The sequence below is a fragment of the Jaculus jaculus genome, chromosome 13 (assembly GCF_020740685.1).
Source record: "Jaculus jaculus isolate mJacJac1 chromosome 13, mJacJac1.mat.Y.cur, whole genome shotgun sequence".
Classification (NCBI taxonomy): domain Eukaryota; kingdom Metazoa; phylum Chordata; class Mammalia; order Rodentia; family Dipodidae; genus Jaculus; species Jaculus jaculus.
This window is the reverse complement of record NC_059114.1, coordinates 53,902,933-53,926,795: the sequence shown is the minus strand read 5'-3', so window position 1 is coordinate 53,926,795 and position 23,863 is coordinate 53,902,933. Positions and strand designations below refer to the sequence as shown.

The 23,863-nt window shown below is 34.6% G+C and overlaps 1 protein-coding gene across 1 annotated transcript in view; it reads right to left on the bottom strand.

The window, feature by feature from the left end:
- The window catches only part of Fbxl17 (F-box and leucine rich repeat protein 17), a 485,368-nt gene that overhangs the window by 164,638 nt on the left and 296,867 nt on the right, over positions 1-23,863 (bottom strand). The window contains exon 7 of the mRNA XM_045132854.1: positions 859-935. Within this exon, the coding sequence (XP_044988789.1) occupies positions 859-935 (77 nt within the window). The remainder of the gene's footprint in view (positions 1-858; positions 936-23,863) is intronic.

Genomic DNA, 23,863 nt, shown 5'->3' with positions numbered 1-23,863 from the left:
GTCAGCATTTTACCCACTCAGCCATCTCCCTAGCCCTCAAATAGTAAACTTAATACCTGATAAGACACAAATCTCCTATTCAGGGCAGATGGTCAGCATGGCATCCTAGAAAGAGTCCTAACAGGTATCAATAGCAGCACCGCCAACAACAAAAGAACATTAAAGTCTCTCAAGGTAGAAAGAGTATTCTCAAATTTAAATAAAACAATTCAGAAAAAAGAAAAAAACTACATATAGGTCTAGCATATAATGATAAGAAAAAAATATAAAACTGAACAAAAAAAGGGCAGGTGATTTTTCATTATTATTCAAACAAGATGATTTCATTTATTCATGAGACTTGTTTTTTCTCTACTTAAAAATGATGAAACTAATTTAAAGTTCTCCATACATATGTATATACATACATACATACATATATATATCCTATGCATATAAGCAATGCATTACAATGCTCTAAGGATTTTATAGGATTATGATAGCTATTATAATGTCAGAAATACATTTAACATGACATGAAAGTAAGTAAATAAAATTTCCTTAGGTATGCTTGAGATATCAACCATTTAATCATCCTCAAAATCATTTTCATTTTATTGCTCTTTCAGCCATGCCTGTTAATCCTGTATGTACACATGTGTATGCATGACTGCATGTGACCAGCAATGGTAGTACACAACTGGTTTCCTGTGATTTTCAGATCATAATTTCTTCTACTTTCTTTTATTTTTATTTTATCAGAGGTAGGATAAATGAAGACAAACCATCTCTAAAATTCTTATTTTTTTAAAAAAACTTTTTAAATGATTTTAAGACTTTTATTTCCCCAAAAGGTTAAGACAATGGCTTATTACATACCATAATCTGTGATTTTACAGGACACCAAATACAACTCTTTCAGGTTTTGTCCTTCTTTTGCAATGACCTCAACACACCTGAAACATACGAAAAAAGTGGTAAGTTATATTAATGCTTTTCCAGTTAAACTAGCAAGAATCTAGCCACAAACCAAAAGGTCAACATTTGATGAATGCCTTAGGTCTTCTTTTAACACAAACCTCTTTCAAGGTGTCTCAGAAGTATTATATTCCTTGTAAAACTTAAGTGCCCTGATTCCTAAATGGCTTTAATAAAGTATGCATAAAACCAGTGCATCCTTTAAAACCAAAGAGGCGAAGAGGAGAACTTCCTCTAAGATTATTGCTACATTTGGCTATAAAAGATGGATGTAATATGCATAATTCAATTATCAGCTTTGAAGTTTAATTATATGCACATTTAAAAAAATTTGTTCAACATAAAAACAAAGTTTTAACAATCTGTAACATACAGTTGCAACATCTGTATATATAAGTACTTTAAAATGTGTGTCTCAAAAATGTTTTATTTTTAATACTGTCAATGAATTATTGCATAGGTTTCAGTCACTTTCATTATATAATCACAGTTGTGTAAAACATTAAATTTTTTGTTGTTTTTTATTTAAGGTAAAATATTTTTGAATGGTATACTGTGCCCTAATGGTGTTAGCTGTATGTGTGACAGAAGGCTCAATGAAGTTTACAAACAATGATGATGAGCATTCTCCACTGGTAGCAGCATTCCTTGTAATATCAGAAACCCAGCACAGTCAGACTGACACAGGCATGAGCAGCCTTCAGTACAGGCCCCTGTTTTAATCTTTATAGATAGCAGTTACGTAAAGGGTAAAAGCAAAAAGTCATTAACCTTTTCTAGGAAGTAAGGATCAAGTAATTTGATACATGTGTGTATAATCCATCACACTCACTTGATATCCATCCCTGTCTCGTAGATGTTTCATTTGCTGCCTGGCTTATTTGAAGTTATCTTCATAAAATGTCAGGAAATTTTATGTAATTTTACTTCACATAATTCATTATTGAAGGTTAAATTAGTTAAAAAGACATTTTTCTTTTAAAATATTTTATAAGAATTTATTTTAATGGTGATAAACATTTCAAGTATCTACAGAATAACCAAATAAACATTATTTTTGGTTCTTTTAAAAATATTTATGATAAAAATGGATATGTTTTACTACTATGACAGAAAACTTAAAACTGTAATACAATGCAATCATGCTCAACATAGACTACTGCAAAAGAATAATTTAAAACCTAATTGCATATCACTTGGCTTTAATGCAGCATTTTTATAAGTTCATAAAAAAGAAAAACTAAAACTAGAAACAAAACACTACACATTTTACACATAAGTACATTTTATATGTGACTTTAAAAAACTAATTTTCACATTCTAAGAGTAAAGTGAAAGGTCCTCTATTACTGCAAAATTATAAATAATTTTCGAGTACCTGGGCTTCCTACAATAGCAAAGATACAATGCTTATTATCTAAATTCAAATAATATTCCAAATTCAAGTACTTTCTGGGGTACATCAGCAATCAGTAATAGTTTGTTCTAATGCTTTCTTCAGAAAGCTCAAAATTCCTGATTTTTTTTTTTTTTTTTTTTTTTTTTTTTGAGGTAGGGTTTCATTCTTGCCCAGACTGACCAGGAATTCATTATGTCGTCTCAGGGTGGCCTTGAGCTCTCAGTGATCCTCCTACCTCTGCCTCTCGAGTGCTGGGATTAAAGGCATGCATCACCATGCTTGGCTTCAAAATTCCTAATTTTATATTTTATTGTGGGGAAAAAAACCTATAAACAAATTCCTTCCTCTTGATTGTGCATTGGATATGCTACAAGCACATATGAACATTAAAATATGCAGAGAAAACTATAAGCAACAAACAGCAGAAATCTATTTCTTATCCATGCTTAATCAAATGCTGCTTCACAGGCACCAAGTAGTATTCATATAAATGAGATAATCAATCACCAGATAAAGATTGTATCCAAAATAGCTGAATGGCGCTAAGCATGAGGTTTCTTCCCAACTTGACAGAAAAATTCAGAAGTTAGGATGATTATAAATTAGTATTACAAATTTCTACAACTTGCTCCAGAGCTAATATAATACTGAAAAAATAATACACGATTTGAAGTATGTATTAAGTTGCTTTTATACTGTGCAGTAAAGGAGAAAGATAGCAGAACATTTTACTTTTATAAGGGTTGATTAGAATTTTTGCACTGTGATTAAAAGTTCAGTTTACAAGGCTGGAGAGATGGCATAGCAGTTAAAACATTTGCCTGCAAAGCCTAAGGATCCAGGTCTGATTCCCCAGGACCCACATAAGCCAGTTGCAAGAAGTGGCACATGCATCTGGAGTTCATTTGCAGTGCTGGAGGCCCTGACGTACCCATTTCCTCTATCTGCCTCTTTCTCCTCAAATAAATAAATAAATAAAGAAAGAAAGAAAGAAAGAAAGAAAGAAAGAAAGAAAGAAAGAAAGAAAGAAAGAAAGAAAGAAAGAAATAAAGAAAGAAAGAGGCTGGAGAGATGGCTCAGTGGTTAAAGCACTTGCCTGCAAAGCCAAAGGATCCTGGTTTCACTCTCCAGGACCCATGTAAACCAGATGCACAAGGGGGTGCATGCATCTGGAGTTCATTTGCAGTGGCTGGAGGCCCTGGCGCACCCAATCTCTTTCTCTCTCTCTGCCTCTCACAAAAAGGTAAAATATTATTTATGTTTTTTGAGGTAGGGTCTCACTCTGGCCCAGGCTGACCTGGAATTAACTATGTAGTCTCAGGGTGGCCTCGAACTTACAGTAATCCTCCTACCTCTGCCTCCCAAGTGCTGGAATTAAAGGTGTGTGCCACTATGCCCAGCCAATGTAAAATATTTTTAAATTTTTTATTGAAAAGTTTAGTTTCCAAATATTTTAAATGCTCCTCTTATCACTCCCAGTGTGTTCAAAAGATATACATCAAGAAAGCTATTCTTACAATAAGAATTCCTTAGGGGAAAAATATTTCTTAAAAACTCAGAAAAATTTAATTTTTATTTAATTTTATTATGTATTTATTTATTTATTTGAGAGACAGGGAGGGGGAGGGGGAGGGAGATGAAGAGGCAGAGGGAGAATGAGCACACCAGAGGCTTCAGCCACTGCAAAGCATGCATGCACCACCTTGTGCATTTGGCTTATGTGGGTACTGCGGTATTGAACCCGGGTCCATAAACTTCATAGACAAGTGCCTTAACTGCCAAGCTATCTCTCCAGCACCAGCAAAATGTAATTTTAAATCATTAATAGACATGATAGTTGAGGAGAAAACTCCCATGTTCTATGACTCTGCACTGAAACTCAATAGAATATTAAGACAAAATTGTATGTCTGAAATAAATATTTAAAATAACTATTGTTTTGAGAGTTGAAAATGGATTTGGTTTGTATTCCAATGCTACAGCAAACTGCTGGAAGCAGAGCATTGCTGGAGACCCTGACGGGTTTTTAAACTGGATAATCCCACTCGGTGTAGTTTCTCAGGCAGTGTGGGGTGACTGTAGGTCATGAGGGACCATGGTGGTGACTGTCCTTTTCTCCTGAAACCTTCAGAGTCCATCTCAGAACATATTAACAGGAAGTACTCTAGTATAATGTATATTCCTGAAACATATTTATTATTTTTCAGTGTTATCGTTTTATAGTGCATTAGCCTAACAGTGATCACCAAATTTTGCATAGTATGAATTTGGAAAACAAGTAAATGGTAAACTATTTCAATTGTTTGACAACAGATCCTTATAAAAACTTTAATGGGGTATTTAAAAATGAAAATAAGAAAAGGAGAAAAATGAGCTAGGCATGGTAGTGCACATCTTTAATCCCAGCACTTGGGAGGCTGATGTAGGAAGATCATCATGAGTTCATGCCCACCTTGAGATTACATAGTGAAGTCCAAGTCAGCATGGGCTAGAGAGATCCTGCCTCAACAAACAAACAAACAATAAATAGAGGGAGAGATAAAATGTTTGTAAAGCCATAAGGTTCAAGTGAGGAGACTGGAGAGAAACACAGATCACTGAAAACTTTTCCTTCTCTATCTTCTTTTCTCTTCATATACATCACATAGGAGAATATGTTACGTCTTTTGAGAATCATTTGTCCCTAGAAATGGACCAAGAACTGCCAAACTCACAATTGAGAGATCCAATTCTTTCCATTCCTCCTCCATTCCCCACACCACCCCCCACAGACAAACCTCAAATTATCACACATGATCAATATTCTATAGCGACCATTCAAGAATTTTCACAATAACAAGTGACTTAAACATTCAGGGAAAGGACCATGTGCCTAGAAAAGCTAATGATCTTTAAGAATATTAAGGAAAAATTCAAAGAATGGGAAATAACATTACAGGAAAATGTCAAAGAATATCAAGTACTGTTAGAGGGGATTGTGTGCACAAAGTCCAGATAAGTCTAGTAAGTCTTCCACCTGGGTACTGAGAACTCAGAACATGAGGAGACATTTCTTTAACAAAAGGAAATAAATGATGAGAAGTCATAGATTCCAGTATAAGCTACGTGGAATCACACCACAACCACATGTCTCTTTTGGAGATCCTATGTCATTATTCTCTCAAGTGAGGGTACACAGACAATTTATCCTCTAAATCAAATGATGTAAATTCATTTAGATAAACTTTAGTTTATTCTGAATTGCCACCGTACAATTATTTTCTAGCTTTTACATTTTGGCAGGAGTCTGAAAAGAATATTTAAAAGGTGCTACTATTATATATGCTTAAGTAACAGCTGTTGAATATATATCATTTAGAAAAGAGAGAAGCTCAGGAAATCTGTTCCAAAATATTCAAAGCCTCCAGAATTATTTTTGGTAATGGAATTATATGATTATTTGCTTTTGATAATGCTCTAAAATACACGAGAAACATCTGATAAGATATGAAAAGCAACAAAAAGGTTATTCTGTGAGCTATATAGATGTTTCTTCAAAGAAGAGAAGGCATGACTTAGCTTCAATGGAGTGAAAATCTGTCTCCTTAGCAATAGGCTCCTAATCACCTGATTTATGTGAAGGGTAAAGGTTAATGAATTAAGCTGTGCAAGCTGCAAAACTATCAAAGGAATTCAAAAGAACCTTGAATTATGGAAAACAATGGCCCATTCTACATACATACCAAATTTTAATGTTTTTTGTCTCCTACTCAAAAACTAGAACATGGCATTAGTGACAATTGAAAAGAACTAATGAGGAAATATGACTACATTGCTTGCAAAAGGAGTGTCCTCAGAGACCTTGTTACTGTTTGTGATGTGCTTCAAACCAAAAAGAAGCTAATTGGAACTGCCAGACACTGGTTTGCAAATCTCACTTTAAAGGACAGGCTCAATCACCTTAGAGGTGTGAAAAGAAATGTCCCCATTAGAGATGCATTAGTATGTGGCTAGGTGAATTTCTAAATAAGCTTTAGGATGTTCTTTCCTAAGTCACTTTCATATTTGAATAGCAGACTTATCTTTAAGGACAGGACAAACTGTAACAAGACAAAAACAGCCCCACCATTCTGAAATAAAATATAACAAAAAATCTGTGGAGAGTGCTGTAAAGTCGTCAGTGAATAAGGACAGCAAAGGTTGGCATGCATACATGCACTCACACACACATCAGGAAAAGTAATGAGGGGTTTACCAAATTTAAACAGAGTAACCTAGGAACAAACTCAGTCTCTGTGTGCTGCCAAAGTACATCCTGTCTAACTCATACACGGGCTATCTAGCTGATAGCAGATGTCATCAAAACACAATTTGGCATCTGACAAAAAGCATAATCATATCTGATTGATTCTTTTAAAGTCTGAAATCGAGTTTTGCAAAAGAATAATCCAATCTCAGCACAGTACATGAAATACATGATCTACAGGTATATCCTGCTTTCAGAAAATGCATTACATAAAAGATTTCTATGTCTAAAGAATGTTAAATTCACAGGAAAATGTTTATTATTTATAAGTCAATTGAAAATACTATTATTAGGCTATGTCCCTTTACTGTATTTGAAGATAATTTCCTTTATTAACATTATTTTTATAGGTACTTTTTCTAGTAATAGAATAGCCTAACCTTGTAGAAGTAGCATGAAATGGGTACTTTGGTATTTATGTTAAAACACACGGACAAATGCATGATTACATCAGAAATGTGACTGAGGTGCACTGTGATATACTAAGGGTACTTTGTATATTGCGATATATTTTCTGATAAACCTTCTTTCCTATAATGCCAGTAACAGCAAAGAGAAGATACATACCTCAAGTCTAATTTCATATCAACTTCCACAGATGATCTCATAGAACAGATATAAGATGGATTCTAAAAGGTTGCTTTTCAATTATAATGCTAATATGTTTGCTCAATGCATATTCTTAACATACTATGGGAGCAAAAACTAGGAGTGACATACAAAATGTCACTAACAAACAATTATCTTGGGACATTCATTAAGTTCTCTCTTACCAATTATCTTTCTCTATAAAGTCAGTATCTGATTAGTGAATCTGAGATCTACTTAGGCATTTGATACTTAAACACTTCACACTGGTACCCATTCTGTCACATACAAACATGGTGAAGGTTATAAAACGACAATAGTAGAAATGGGTTCTTGCTTTTGTAACTGAGATGTACCTCAAGAGGTAACCTATCCACAGATGCCACTGACACTTAAACTCCGTGGGTTGGTATCTTTGCCAAAAGGGGTTTTATACTACCAGATGCAAGGAGGAGCAACAGATTTTATAACTGGTTTATTCTTTCTGGACCACAAATTCCCTGAGTGCCTGTAATATTATGTTCAGTTTCCTCTTAGGGGTAACAGGTTTCAGCAATGAAAGAGTAAATGCAACAACATAATAATATTTCCCAATATGTTTATAAATAATCAGCATGAATAACTTATTGTAGGAATATCTGTCTTCAATTATACACCAAGACACATTCTAATTTGATTTGACTGTTAGACTATTAAAAACAACATTCTTCAGATTGAATAAATACCACACATTAAAGTACATTCTTCCACAAATTTCCTTTAAGCTACTAAAAAACCAGATATTTAAATGTTTTTATTTTCCAAGGTATAGATATTTATAATCAACTTATCTCAGATTTGACTGTTTTGGGGATATTTGCTCAAAAGCATTATTTTTAATTTAGCCATTGCTTTCTTCTTTTCCACAAATACATCAATAATCTTCGCTATATATCCTGGAAGGACTCTTCAGAATATGAGATGAAGAAAAAATGTGACAAGCTTCTATTTATTTAAAGCAACATTTTATTATCAAACTTAAACTATGCATTAGAAATACTATAAGAAATAAACAATTACAGTATTACAAAATGATGAACATTATAATTTTGGTGATTAAAACCATCTTGTTATTAATATTAATATTTATAACAGAATAGAAAAACTGTATATGTAGAATTACTAAAATTAAGTAAAGTATTTCAGCAAATGAAAACAAAGGCAAGACTTCTTTATTTACCAATTTATGAATTTTTGCAATGGGAAAGAATATAGTTACTTGAGAATAGCAAATGTTCTAGAACATTCTTTTAAGTTTTCTTTGAGAAGGGGTGGTTCTGTCAATTCATGACCAATCACTCAAGGAAATCAAGACACTGCAAAATCTGACAAAGTTACCACTACTGCCATCTTTTTGGCATTATACAGGAGAGATAAGATTTAATCACTCTACATGTAACAGAACACACTGTGGAAATAAAAGCCCAGGTCCTTAAAAGAAACAGAAATAGCAAAAACTATGGTCTATTTTAATGAATTGTAAATTATCATAAGGCATTCCTCCCCTATGTCAGTCAAGTAAAATCTTGGCAAGCTCCAAATGAATATAACCAATAATAACTAAAAGTAATAATACTAATATTAGCAATATTTTTAGGATCACACTGTAGCGCAGGCTGATCTATAATTCTCTATGTAGTCTCAGGCTGGTTTTAAACTCACAGTGATCCTCCTACCTCTGCAAAGACTTGTTAAGCTTCCTAGTGGCTAAATAGTGTGAATTTAAGTGGAATACAAAACATTTAATAATAATTTCCCTGCTATTCTCTACTCTTTATACAAACTATAATAAGTATTCATATAAGTCTCAATATTTTGTATCAAATACAGAAATTTATTTTTAATTTGTACTTAATTGAGAATGGTTGGCCAAAATGTTTTAGTGGGTGATTAGAGCATTATGAAGGGGAAAGACTTCAGACATCAACCATGAAAGAGTTAAATGGGCAGCCACAACTCTGCTTTGTAGTGACTAATTGCCTTCTTAACCCCTGTGCTCTGGGACCTGGCCCTGTGCTTCAATACGAGTTTTGTGATACAGCCAAAGACTGATGTTCGACATGGACCTCCCATGACCTGAGTAGTCAAGGAGGCAACTCAGACAAGATGCTGACAAAAGGTTTCCTTCTCATTTGGGAAGGCACAGAATCTCTTATAGGATAAGCCAAGCTCTCAGAACACCATAGAAACAGGAGGTAGAGACTAAATTTATAAAAGTTAAAGGAATCATTTCTCATTTTAGCTACAATGATTCTAAATATCCTAAAGTACTACTCAAAATAGTTTTAGTGATATGGAAAGAAATTTAGTAGATTTAAAATACAATGAAGAGAGCACTGAACTGATGTCTTTGAAAGCTTATAATTAGATCGCTATAATCAAATATAAGGATGCACGACAATGTCTCCATTAGAAATGCTTTACCCACTCATCCTCAGGAAGCTTTGACACTAATTTTTAAACATAAGTAATCTTCTTCCTTGACCAAAAACTAATAAAAGATTTTTTATAAGTGAGTTTAAGTAGAAATTACATAAACCAATTAATCCTGCAATTAAGGGAACATAAAAGTCAAGTCCTCTTATGAGTTTTTCAAAAGGAAGAAATGAGGAAGAGCATCTAGATCAGTCATGTTACACATATGCATTCAGAATGCAGAAGGAATAAGATCCCATGCGCTTCATGATGCAGCGACACTACCTGGGTTTGACCTTATTGGTGTGCAGCTAAATCGTACTCTGAACCCGCTGAAGCTTAATGACCATTGCCACTGAATATACAAACCTGCTTCCATAGCTCCAAGATTACAGCCCTGCTCTGCTCCCATTTCCCCCATATTGTTACATATTAATGTTGCTGTCAGAGGTGAATCATCTTTGTTCTAACATGTATAGAAAGGAGAGACATCAGGTCAACTTTAGTTGCTTTCTTTATTATATTTACAGACAGAAAACTATGTATATAGAAAACTATATTATGAATAACAATTACACCTTAAAATTCTTGTCCATGCATTTCTACAAGTGACAACAGAGAACTCAACTGGGAATCCTCTAATGATAACTATGTAGTTTATACTTTTTAAATCCCAAAGGAAGGAAGATAGCTAATTTCATTTAATGTTTACCCACTACAGGACAGAGAAACAAAGCCCTTCACATTTTCTTCTTGAGGTTCAATAAAGCATGAAAGGACGAGATTTAGAACTCTCAGACACAGATTTGGATCTCAGCTTCTTGGGTTATCACAATAGTTCACAAGAATACCTGATATGAAAATCTTCATTGGCTTATAAAACAAACTTAAGATTTTCTTGTAACCTTGTAATTTACCCAACAGTGCAATGATTACGTTATAATTCAGAATATATAAATGTATATTGTACATGCATGCATGTAAATTTATAATGTTTAACTTAATGTTTTGATTACCAAACAAAGCAATAGGTTTCCTTATAGCGTTTTTTATCTTTTTATTTTATCAGGTAGGGTCTCACTCTGGCCCAGGCTTACCTGGATTTAACTATGTAGTCTCAGGATGGCCTCAAACTCACAGCAATCCTCCTACCTCTGCCTCCTGAGTGCTGGGATTAAAGGCATGCACCACCACGCCTGGATCTGGCATTTTTATATATACTTAGTTTAGGATGATTCTTCCCCTCCCTTCCCCGATCTGTGTATTCCTTCCTACACACTTGCACCATTGGCATCCACTATTCCCCTTTCCACTTTCATGCCACACATGTTCCATTACCCTCCCCCTACTTAATTTAAAGCTTCTTTTTCCCCTTAGTAGCTGTATGTCCTCTCCCCAGACTCACTTCCACATAAATGCACATATATAAAAATTTAAAGTTGGGATATACATATGAAAAAGAGCATGTAATATATGTCTGAGTATAGGTTATCTCATTTAATATATTTTCCAGTTCCATTTTTCCTGCAAATTCATAATATTACTTTATGTTTTAATATGATGCTATTGTTTTAGCTGAATCATATTTTCATTATTTTTCTGCTGATTCCATTTCCTTCTTTTTGTTGAAGAGAATAGCAATAAATATGAATGCACATGTATCTCTGTAGGATTTTATAGTCTTTTGGGTGTATATTCAGGAGTGGAGTAACTAAGTAATATAGCAGTTTTAGTTTTACTTTTAATATATTTTATTTATTTACTTATTTTGGGTGTGAGAGAGAAGCACAGAGAGAGAGGCAGATAGAGAATGAACATGCCAGGGCATCAGCCACTTCAAATGAACTCCAGACACATGTGCCAAACCATGTGCATCTGGCTTACGTGGGTCCTGGGGAATTAAACGTAGGTGCTTTAGCTTTGAAGGCAAGTGCCTTAACCACTAAGCCATTTCTCCAGCCCTTTAGTTAGCTTTTTAGTTTTAGTTTTTTGAGAAACTTCCACACTGATTTCCATAGTGGGTATACTAGGCTACACTTATCAATAATCCTAAACAAATGCATGTATTCCTTAACTAATACTGTCACTAAATCAACAAATTCGTAATTGTGGAATGCCGTAAACAAAGGAAGTTAGCAATCTAGCATCTGTTATACTATAATCACTAACACTGAGGTTGCTTTTGCTGGACCAGTCATCATTCTATTTCTTATAAAGGGAAAACACAGCTCTGAGTTCACAGGGAAAGTGATAGAAAGCTAATGAAACCAGTGAGTAAAACTGATAGAAATGATAGAGGGAGAAACATTGCCCATTTTCTTACAAAAGTAAGACAGTGAGTAACTATGAATAAGGGAGAAGACACGTTACACTGTTTTCTACAGTGTCACCATTGCAAGAAACATTGTGTCTGACAGCATGAACAACAGCTTGCTACTTGGGTTTTTGCTGCTTTAAAAGATAATTCATGTTGACAAATACAACACTCTACAAGGTTTGGAATGCTCTACTATATCAATGTGAAATATGCTATCATTGCATTACTGTGGTGACTGTTCGGTCTGTGTAGTCAAACCAGGTAGCCAAATGGAATAATTATCAAAATTTCTGCTCTTCATAGAAAACACATCAAAGGCATTCTGAGCAATTTAGGAGGTTCCAGCGAAATCTTTCCAAAGTGATTACTTGAATAAAAAAGCAAAAGAAAAACCACTGAAGAGGAATGTTACACATGCATGGAAGCAAATGGTCAGTTTTATGCCTGAGAGTATCATGAACTTATGGAAATACACAGGAAAAATTATTTATTTAAATGAAAGACAAGCAGAGCTCAGATACACCAAAACACTTAAGACATTAGGAAAAATTTGCTGAGACTTTGGAAAAAATAATGGTAATTCAATACAATGGCATCCGAAAATGAGGACAGATGGTATAACAGGTATAAAAGTATAACAGAATAAAAGTGCATGTGATATCAACTCAGGCAAGAATTGGCCAAAAACTGGTTTGATCTAAACTTGTGAAGAGAATATGTGAAGAAAAAGAAAACAACCATAATTATTCACAGACTGCATAATTACTAAAGGCTTAAATTTATTTTATCTGTTTACTATATCCATTCATATCTATTAAAATGCACATAGAACTATATGAGAAATAGCTGAGAGAGTCCAAGAAATATATGGATAAAAATAACGGTCTCAGATATATTTTCCCTGGATGGATTTATGTAAGACACACCTGAAAAGCTTCCACAAGTGGGACAAGACATTGGAATAAGCTCTTAAGAAACCAGAGTAAAGATTCACAATGGTAGAAGAAAGAAGAAGGAAAAGGAGAAAGGAGGAGGAGGAAGAGGAGAAGGAGAAGAATCTGATGTTCACAAGAAGCTACAAAAAGAGTAGGTATGTTTAGGGCATTTTTGTGTAAAAGCTAAAGCTTCAAGAAGGCATCAAAATATTCATTTAGAAAATCATCTAGAAAAAAGTATTATTTAGGAGATTTCCTTATTGTAATTTCTTTTTTTGTTAATTTTGTTTAATTTTATTTATTTATTTGAGAGTGACAGACAGAGAGAGAAAGAGGCAGATAGAGACAGAGAATGGGCGTGCCAGGGCCTCCAGCCACTGCAAATGAACTCCAGACGCATGTGCTCCCTTGTGATTCTGGCTAACATGGGTCATGGGGAATCGAGCTTTGAACTGGGGTCCTTAGGCTTCACAGGAAAGTGGTTAACCGCTAAGCCATTTCTCCAGCCCTGTAATTTCTTCTTAATACAACTGTGCTTATTCCATGAGAAACAGGCTTCAAGACAAGTTAAAACTGAAAGGTATTACTGTTCATGGTTAGTGACAATACACTAATAAGATAGACATGATAAGTGAACTGCATCAGAATCTTATACAACTCACTTTTTAGTAGAAGAGTTTATTTTGCTGGTTTTTTTTTTTGGCTTTTTCTCCCCTAGTCTGCTTTGGGGTGGTTCCTACACTGCTATCTTAACCAGAAGTCTCCAAAATCTTATACATTGTAAGATTTTGTGCAGAAAATCATATAACATAATAATGGATGATGTTTTGACAGACTATTAAAACTATTGTTTGTGTGTGTGCATGCATGCCTATACGTGCATGTATAGGACACAGTTCAAAACTGAAGATGTAATTCAATTTTTGTAGGCCTCTGCTCTAAAGAAGAAAGCCCAGTTTTAAACTCCAAGGATTTTAAGATTGTTACATTTCATGTTTGCAAAAGTGCTTGTACTCATCTAATAAGCATGTACTAACACCTACAATCCCATTAACTATGTGGATGGATAAGAGTAGACTCTTCTCAAAGAGAATTCATAATAATCTTGTCAAATTTAACATCCTCCATACAAATAAAGTAGTGTTATTTAGACAGAGAAATATTTCTGAAAGCACACTTTTCAGAACACTAGCACTCTAAGGAAAGAAAGGTGAGGTATCATAAAATCTACATTAAATCACATCAATATTTTACCTTAGTAACAAGTAAAGTATACAGGGTAACACTTGGTACACAATCTGCTGTCATGCAGTACATTTAGATCATAGCACCACGGAATCTGGCACTCTGCTGTGAGTTCATGTGTTCTAGCATGTGCATGTGCACCCACCCTCCCCCATAAAATCCTGCAGAAGCCTGAACGATAGCTTCCAAAGATGCCAGGTTAAAATTCAGGGAGCTTATCAATATTATTTCATAAGGGATTTTATTCATGTGTACCTTACTGAAGACTTAAAAACAGGTACTATTACCACGGAGGCAGAGACGGCAATGATGTGACCATACCATAAAGCAGGCCAACAGCCACCAGAAGCTAGAAAGAAAAGGATCTGATTTTCCCCAGGAACCTTTATAGCTAACTTCATTACTTTATTTCAGCCTAGTGAATCTGATCTTTGCACATCTACCTTCCAAAATGGTGGTTTTGTCTTAATAACAGATTAGAAGTACTTCATTATAAGAACTACAGGAATATGATTAACGACTGGAGAACACGATTTACACCAAATAATTAATAAATATAACAAGATAATTACAAATAAGATGACATAATGTAATTTAATGTTTCTGGAACAGACAAGAAAGAAAAATCCAGTATCTTCAAGCTGAATTAGAATTAAATCCAAAAACTAGATTTTCCAAATTCCTTAGAGTTACAAACCCTCATTTCTACCAATACTTTTAATGGAGAATTTCAAAAGTTCAAAGAATTGTGCAGCAAAAATTCATAAGCCACCACTTAATTCTCTAAGAAACATTTTGTTCCTTTTGCATCACATAATGTGTACCATTTCTTTGTCCATCCCTACACCTGACCATAATTTATCCTATCCTTATGTATCATAATGTAAGTGAAGACTAATGCATTTTCTTGATAAATGCTTTGCCGTATGTCATTAACTAGAGCTCAATGTTTGCTACAGGGTCTTCTTTTTGTTTTAACAAGATTTACCTACTATGAAATGAATGAACTTTAAATACTACCAGTTTTGACAAATGCCTTATGACTGACTAGCTTGAATTGCTACCAAAGCATAGAATACTATTAAGTTCCAAGTTCTTCAAATTATTTTCAGGTCAAAGATTATTTCTATTCCATTTCCACAGACAACTACTTTGTAGATGTTTGTGCTGTTTTGTCTGTTCTAAATTTCATAAAAGTAGTGTACCATCAGATTTGTGTACTCTTTGATGAAAGCTTTCTTTTGTACTTTTCCAATTTATATATATTTTAAAAGGTTTCTTATTTTTATTTTTAAAAATATTTTTATTTAGTTATTTGACAGAGAAAGAGGGAGAGGGAGAGGATGGGTGCACCAGGGCCTCCAGCCACTGCAAACGAACTCCAGATGCATGTGCCACCTTGTGCATCTGGCTTATGTGGGTCCTGGGGAATCAAATCAAGGTCCTTTGTCTTTGCAGACAAGCACCTTTATCACTAAGCCATCTCTCCAGCCCCCACCCCTTATTTTTTTGAGGAATGGTCACACTCTAGTGTCCTGGGTAGCCTTGAACTTGCAATACTCCTTCAGCATTAAGCTCCCATTTGCTGGGATCACAGAAATACACCAACATACCCATAACTGACATTTCTTGTAACTCATCAATGATATTTCATGTTTCAGTCTTTCTTTGGCTATATATTTCAACTGCAAAGACATATCCCATTGTATGAATGGATGACTGTTTACTCATTATTCCTTTCTGGAACAGGTGCATTATTTGCAGTCATGGGTGCTTACAGATAAAATTGCTATCAATAGATTTAGAAAACACATTGTCATTCTTTTTTAAGGAGTAAGAACTCAGAGGTGGAACTGCAGAGCCACAAGAGCATGAGCAATGCACCTGTGGTAGAAGGATGACCAGCTTCCTCAGAAGCAACCCAGGGTTCTGAAAGTGAGAATACCACTAAAGTCCCAACAGCATTTACAAGAATTCCTTGACAATCAACAATCACAGCATCATCAGCTCATTTAATCCTGCCTACTTTAACACTTATAGAGACTAACAACATTAAGAATGTAAAAATTATTCATGATAATATTCTATTTTTTCCTCTCTTAAAATATACAATGACAAAAGATAACTGAAAATTGGAGAATATTTTTATTTTTTATTATTTTTTTTTTTAGGAAAGGACAAGACATTTTATTAACAATGCCAAAGGAAAGGTTAGATGTTTTCTTCATCATTTACATTTTTAAAGCAGGAATAAACACTGGAATTCCTGTGTGCAGAATCTCCTTAAATATTTTGAAGCCTTATTATGTATTACATAGTTTAGGTAGAAATATAAAATTGTACCAAATGCTACATTTTACCTTGATATGGATGTAACACCCAGCTGACCTTAGATTATAATTATGACTTTCCAGAACACATTCAACATGTCTCCAAGGCTTATGTTAAGGTATAAAGGAACAGTTAGGGCCAGCATTTCCTGCACTAGCTATTGTAATATCCCATAGAAATGTGATCAGGACTGTAGGATTAAATATGAAGATCATACAGTTTTTAACTTAGCATTAAGAGTATTTAAGCAGTATTTCCTTTCCTGGAAGAGGACTAAAGATAAGTGGCCAGTAGGCTAAAATGCAGATGGTTTTCATGGAGTGGAACAATGGCATGGACATTGAATGCCACTAGCTCAAATCAAGAGAATAAGATGTATGTTTTTCCTAGTTAGTGAGGAAATATAACTGAATAATAGAATTTGAGGGTGTTTGAATGGACAGCGTGTAACTAACTGTACATATGAGAACCATAACTAAACCTTGGAGGAGACTGCAGGCCACTACACCATGGGAAAAAAAAAGGAGAATATTTTTAAATCAATTTATATTTCCCAATTTGTTTTTAAAATGCATATGACATAAAATTTATTTCAATGAATAATTCATATTATAATTCATTGTTATAATTTATTCTTTTTACTATGTTTATTGCAGTTGAATAACAAAAGCAGTTTGGCCTATGTAACAATGTTCCACACACTACTTCCTTGGGATATTGTCATGGCTATTCTATTTCTATTGTCACCTTTACTTCAGCTACTTAATAATAGTCATATTACTTCAGGAAGGAGATCTTGTCATTTCATAATACCTTTAATATTATATATTTACATAATACTCTACATTTTTCTGTCAAGAGTTGTGCTAGAAGATGGAAAACCAATTTAAAATCATGATCCCCTCTGTTAGCATTAGGCTTTTTATATAAGATTTCTAACCAAACTAAACATTTGGTAGAAAGCATTATATACTTTTGTGACTTAGAAGAATATTGCTTATTCTATCACCAAGATCATTTTCCTATGAAGTGTTGAATTACTGACAAGTATTATAAGTTGAAAACCACAGACCTCTCAGTAGTTTTCTTCAGTTAATTTAAGAAAAAGAATAGACCTTGAGTTGATGAAAACTTTCAAATGAACATAATGTAGCTTAGTGTTGTTAGAGACAGCCTTTATGATTTTGTCTAAACACAAGTAAAATCAGAACAGCCAATTTAATTTAATGGTTTATCACTTTTATTCCATTGTTATACAATATTTTTGTTTCATATAAAATGACTCATTTATGGACTACGTAATTTATGTTAAACAACTAAACACCAGATAAAGAACTCTTTGTAAATATGGCTTCCAAGAAAAAAAATTTTTTTTTAAGTATTCAACTATGTTTATAGACATAGATGATCCCAAAGAAAGCAAACCAAGCTAGCCAAGTATGTTGCTAGTTTTTGTCACTGAGAATTTTTCCTACATCTGAAAGACCTTCTCAGTACATATTATATAACATAAAGTAATGAGGATATTACTATAAACTTATGACCAAATTCTAGCACCCATATGCAATGACAGAATAAAAAGACACTATACCTTAATTTCAAAAATATGTAAAACTTCTCCATGAGCTGCTGTGTTATTTTTCCACAAGATTAATATTTAAAATTGGAAGCCACTGGGAAATAATTACAAAATTATTAACTGTATGACAGCATATAAATGTCATTTTATACCTTTGTATTATTAAATTAAGCCATATAATTTTCAAACCATGAAAGCTAATTCTTCATAAAAACACTTAGCATGAATCTCAAGGTATTCACTATTAACGTGAACATAATTTCATCTCTCCTATTGCACTTTGCAATGTTTGACATTTCTAAGCAGTAAAATAGCTATTTATAGGATCTCTTTCCCCCACAACATTGCCTAACTCATTTTTTTTCTGCCAAAGATCTAATACAGAGGTATGCAGTGATCCAAACTACTTTTCCTCTTCCAAGTGTGGAAATAAAAAACCGATGTTTCTGTGGATCCTCATGTTCACACCTTCTTCTAGAAGCAATGATTAGCATCAAAGTCAAAAGAGACAGAGATCAAGTTCATGATTATTGCAAAAAATAATAAACTTTAAATGTATGAGTGCACTCTCTGCCTCTTCTCTCTCTCTCAAAATTAAAAAAAACACTGGGTTGGAGAGATGGCTTAGTGGTTGAGGCACTTGCCTGCAAAGCTTAAGAACTCATGATCAAATCTATGGGTCCCAGGTAGCCAGATGCAATGACATAAGCATGCAATGTCAGATACACACCACAAAGGGGTACACACATCTGGAGCTTGTCCACAGCAGCTGAAGGCCCTGGTGTGCCCATTCTCTCTCTTTCCACATTAAAAAATAAAGTAAAAATATGAGTGTGAAAATCTCCCATAATTGTAAATGTAACCAATCTTCACTGGGGAGGTGGCTAAGTGGTTAAAGGTGCTTCCTTGCAAAGCCTGATGACCCCAAGTTCGGTCCTCAGTACATAAGTAAAGCCAATAGCACAAAGTTGTATAAGCATCTGTAGATCATTTGCAGTAGCAGAAGGCCATGGCACATTCTCTCTCCCATAAATTATTACTATTATTTAAAATGACCAATGTAGAACACTGCAGACAATTTGGCATTCACAATTATTTTTGATGGGTAGGAGACTACACATTCATATAACAGGATGTGGCCACATTCATTACTGAATCTGGCTTCAGATGGCCCAATCACAGTGTTATCAGGGTTTCAGCCAAACACTTAAATTTCCAGCTTGAAATCTGACATTTTCCTATATAATCCAGGTGACGAAGGAGTATAGAAGTAATATAGTCTTGGGGAAAAATGATTCCCCTCTACTCTATAACAAAAATTATCAATAACAAAAGATCATCAAATTGTACAAATAATGAAATAAAGTCACTTTTCTTCAGATAGTTCTTTCTACTCTTGTTATATGGAAACACAAATGTGTCTGTTATAAGTTTCTAGTGTCCCAGTAATCTATGTAAGCAAATTTGCCGTGGTCAGTTTCTGCTATTCTCTAGTGTGTATTTGATACACTTTATACTAATTTACATTTGATGTGTGGTCCTTATAGTCATATAATTAGCATCTCTTGCAAACACCATATATATGTGTACATATATATTTTTTGCATGAGGGTGTTAAAAAATTCATGAAGACTCAACAACTCCTATCTTTTCAGAGTGACTGCTGCCTCTGTCTGTTGTACCAAGGTAGCAGTCCACCATCACACTTAACCTGACTTCCACTTCTGGTCTGGATGGTAAGGAGAGTTCTTTACTCATCCTTGATGATGCACTCAAGAGAGGTATGTTGAATAACTGGGTAAAAATAGTATGTACTCCAGGATCTGCCACTCTTTATAATTGGAATTCTGAACAACAACAAAAAACCCAAATATGCCACATTTACTGAGAATATTTCAACCAAGTAAGTCATCAATTTTAGATATGATGGCTAAATGATTTATAGAAATTAATAGAGAAACACCAATGTTAAGCCTATCTAATAAGAGATGAAAAGCATGTAGTAATAAAAGGTGGAGAAATTTAGAAAGAAAGAAAAATTCACATATATGGATCTCAAGGATTAAGCATATAAATAGAATAATGGGATTAAGAATTAAGAATGTGTAATGATTGAACCTTCACCAGGGACTTAGAGGGAACGCCTGAATCACAAGGCCCAGGAGAAGGTACAATGAAGACAGACCTTAATCTTCTCTTTCTTTCTGTTCTTTCTCTTCTCTTCTCTTCTCTTCTCTTTCCTTCTTTCTTTCTTTCTTTCTTTCTTTCTTTCTTTCTTTCTTTCTTTCTTTCTCTCTCTCTCTCTCTCTCTCTCTCTCTCTCTCTCTCTCTCTCTCTCTTTCTTTCTTTCTCTCTCTCTCTCTCTCTCTCTCTCTTTCTCTCTCTCTCTCTCCCTCTCTCTCTCTTTCTCTCTCTCTCTCTCCCTCTCTCTCTCTTTCTCGCCCTCTTCTCTATTTCATTTATATTACTTATCTTTTTATTCCTTATCTTCTTGGGCACTGACCTGTAACTCCCAGTACCAGCATGTGGCTATCATACACAATGAGCTCTTGGTCAGACAGACCTACAAGGTTTCCCAAAAGAGACAGGTTAGTGGTAAGACCCTACTGCTAAAGACACCATCTGCTATTGGTATGGAACATGGAGTGACATGGCTGGAAGAGTCAGGCCCCAAACAGTTAGCTCCTAGTGCCAGAAGGTGTTATGTGAGCAATGGGGGTGGGGCCAGGGGTGGGGGGGATTGACCAATACCTGTCCAAGCAACTGTGGTCTAAACTACTCAGCAGCAAATAACCTGATGTGATGCTCATAGGAGTGCCATAGTGGTGCACAGCCATGGTGGGAAACCAACTGCTCTTGATTTGGCTAACTGAACTGCTCAGTGGAATGGTTCCCAAAACTGGATCTGGTAATCAAGTCAGAACCATATCCTAAAAAAGCCCGCTCTCCATTACCAAGCTCCCACCAATTGTGGACTACAAGAGGACCTACACCTATTATATTAAATTCTCTCTAAAAAGCAAAGGTTACCCCATTTATCTAGCACTAGCTTCAATCTCTGTTGGAGAATTTGCTTCTCTTTTTCAGATAGATGCAGATTCTAAGGACAGAACCAGCTCACCACACCTCAAAAGGGGCCCACCTGAAACTAAGAGTAATTGGGGAAATGAGCCACACGTTGGGTCATGGTATACAGAGAAATTGCCTCCTACCCATAACTGATGGCTAACCCCTCAATACATGACCCAAATTCCCCAATGAGTAGGGTACCTGCTGAGGGGGGAGGACAGGGAGGAGGCTAATGATGGTTCCAAATTGACTGTATTCACTGAGTATAAAAATAAAAAAAATATTAAAAATATGACATATTTCAAAAGGACAGTTTGTTTTGAATTTTATTTCATAACCTGTAAAGCATATTTAATCTTGAGATTGTTTAGTAAATGTCTTTTTCCTTTGGACTTCTATGTTGTAATTTCTGACCAAATCCACAAGATAACCAGCAACCATGACAAATCAAAGTAATATAAAATAAACCATGCACTAAAATAAAAATTACTAATTAAAAAAGAATGTGTAATGGTGGACTGGAGGGATGGTGCAGTCCATAAAGACCTTTGCTTGCAAAGCCTAATAGGCTGGAGTCAATTCTTGAGCACCCATGTAAAGCCAGATTTACAATGTGGCACATGCATCTGGAGTTTGTTTATAGTGGCAAGAAGCCCTGGCACACTCATACTCTCTCTCACTTTCTCTCCTTCTACTTCTAAATTTTTGTCAAGTAAATAAATATTTTTAAAAGAATATGGAATGGTAATAAACTGAGTTTTGCTGAATTTCTCTCAGTAAACATATTTCCCACTCCGGGTCAGTGAATCTGAATAAAAGATACTATAATGACTTGAGGGATGATTCAATCATTAAGGCACTTGCCTACAAAGCCTAACAACCCAGGTTTGATTCCCCAGTACCCATTTACAGACAGATGCACAAAGTGATACATGCATCTGGATTTTGTTTGCAACAGCTAAAGGCCTTAGTATACATACCTGTTCTCATTTTCTCTCTCTCCCTTCCCTCTTTCTCTTTTGGCAAACAAATAAATTTTATTTTTAAACAGATAATGTAGCCAGACACAGTGGTTCAGGCCTATAATGCTAGTGCTCATGAGAATGAAGGAGAAGGACTGCCAAGTGTTTGAGGCTAGCCTGAGATACAGAGTGTGTTTCAGGTTGGACTGAGCTACAATGAGACCTTGCCTTGAAACAAACAGACAAAGACTCTTATTAACACTCATTCCATTGTAAGCAAGAGACAGAAGACACAACAAAAGCTATAATGGATTTCTTGAAAATATAACTACAAAAAAATTGTCATTGAATTCAAGAAACTTATTTTATAATTCTTTTAAAAAATATTTTATTTTTATTTATTTGACAGAGAAAGAGGGAGAGAGAGAAAGAGAGAGCGAACAGGTGGACCAGGGCCTCCAGCCACTGCAAACAAACTCCAGACATGTTTGCCCCCTTATGCATCTGGCTAACATGGGTCTTGGGGAATCAAACAAGGGTCCTTTGGCTTTGCAGGCAAATGGCTTGACTGCTAAAACGTCCCTCCAGCCCCTTATTTTATAATTCTTTATCTGCAAAAGAGCTACTTATCTAAAGCTAATAAATTTCTATGAAAAAGCTCTATTAGAAGAGAAAAAAATCAGAATTTATCAGTGATATGTTAAGGATTACAGAAGAAAACACAGGCTTTATAAAGTATTATGTTCAAAGAAAGCAGATGGGATAAATAATATATAGTTCCAAAGTACTTTAATTCATAGGATAAGAAAGTTATTTCCTATGTCTCATTTTCCTTTTCATATACCTACATCTAAGGGTGTTTGTAAAGATTAAAAGAAATAACATGTTATAGATGATAAAAGTAATGCCTTGTATATACTGATACTGGTTTGGCTGTTAAACTAAATTTTCTACTATGTTAACATAAAAAGACAATTGGCTCAATATAGGATGTAAGAAAATTGCATAAAGATGGGAGCGGTAATATTAATCATAAAAGAGAGGTTAGATCAGCCAATGGATCCCTATTCAAATAAAGATGAAAAAGGCAAAAAAAAGAAAAAGAAAAAGGCATCTACACACATGTGTCCGTGTGTGTGTATGTGTGTGTCTGATGAGGGAAATTAAACATAGGCTCCATATTAAGTGATAAAATTTAAAAAACGTTATATGTGTTTAATGTAATAATAGTACTGCAACATGCATAAGAAACTCTATCTATTAAAGGTAATGTAACTAGTTATAGAAGGTAATTTTATGAGATTAAGTTAAAATTTCCAAGAAATAAAGCTGAACGGATAATAGCTGATGCTATGGCAGAATGTTAGTAATTGCTTGTGCTTGACACAAGAGTTCATTATGCATCTCTCTATTTAGAATGTTTGAATTTTCCACAGTTAAGTGGTCAGCTTTAAGAACTCACTACCTGTGGGTATATCACTTGCATTTACCCCACAGTTTAGTACTGTCACTTATGTATTTTATTTTACTTATGCCAAATAATTTAAGATTATGGGAAATCCTGAGATATGAAAATGAAAGTCAAAAGAGATCACTACTTCTGAAAAAGAAAACTACTTAAACATTTTGCACCTATTTGAAAAAGTAAACTCATTGGTTAATGGTTTAGGTATAAGGTGGATGGTAAGTCTTAAGGTATGTAAGTCTGTATAAGGATTTTGCACTTACGCTGCCTAACAAGC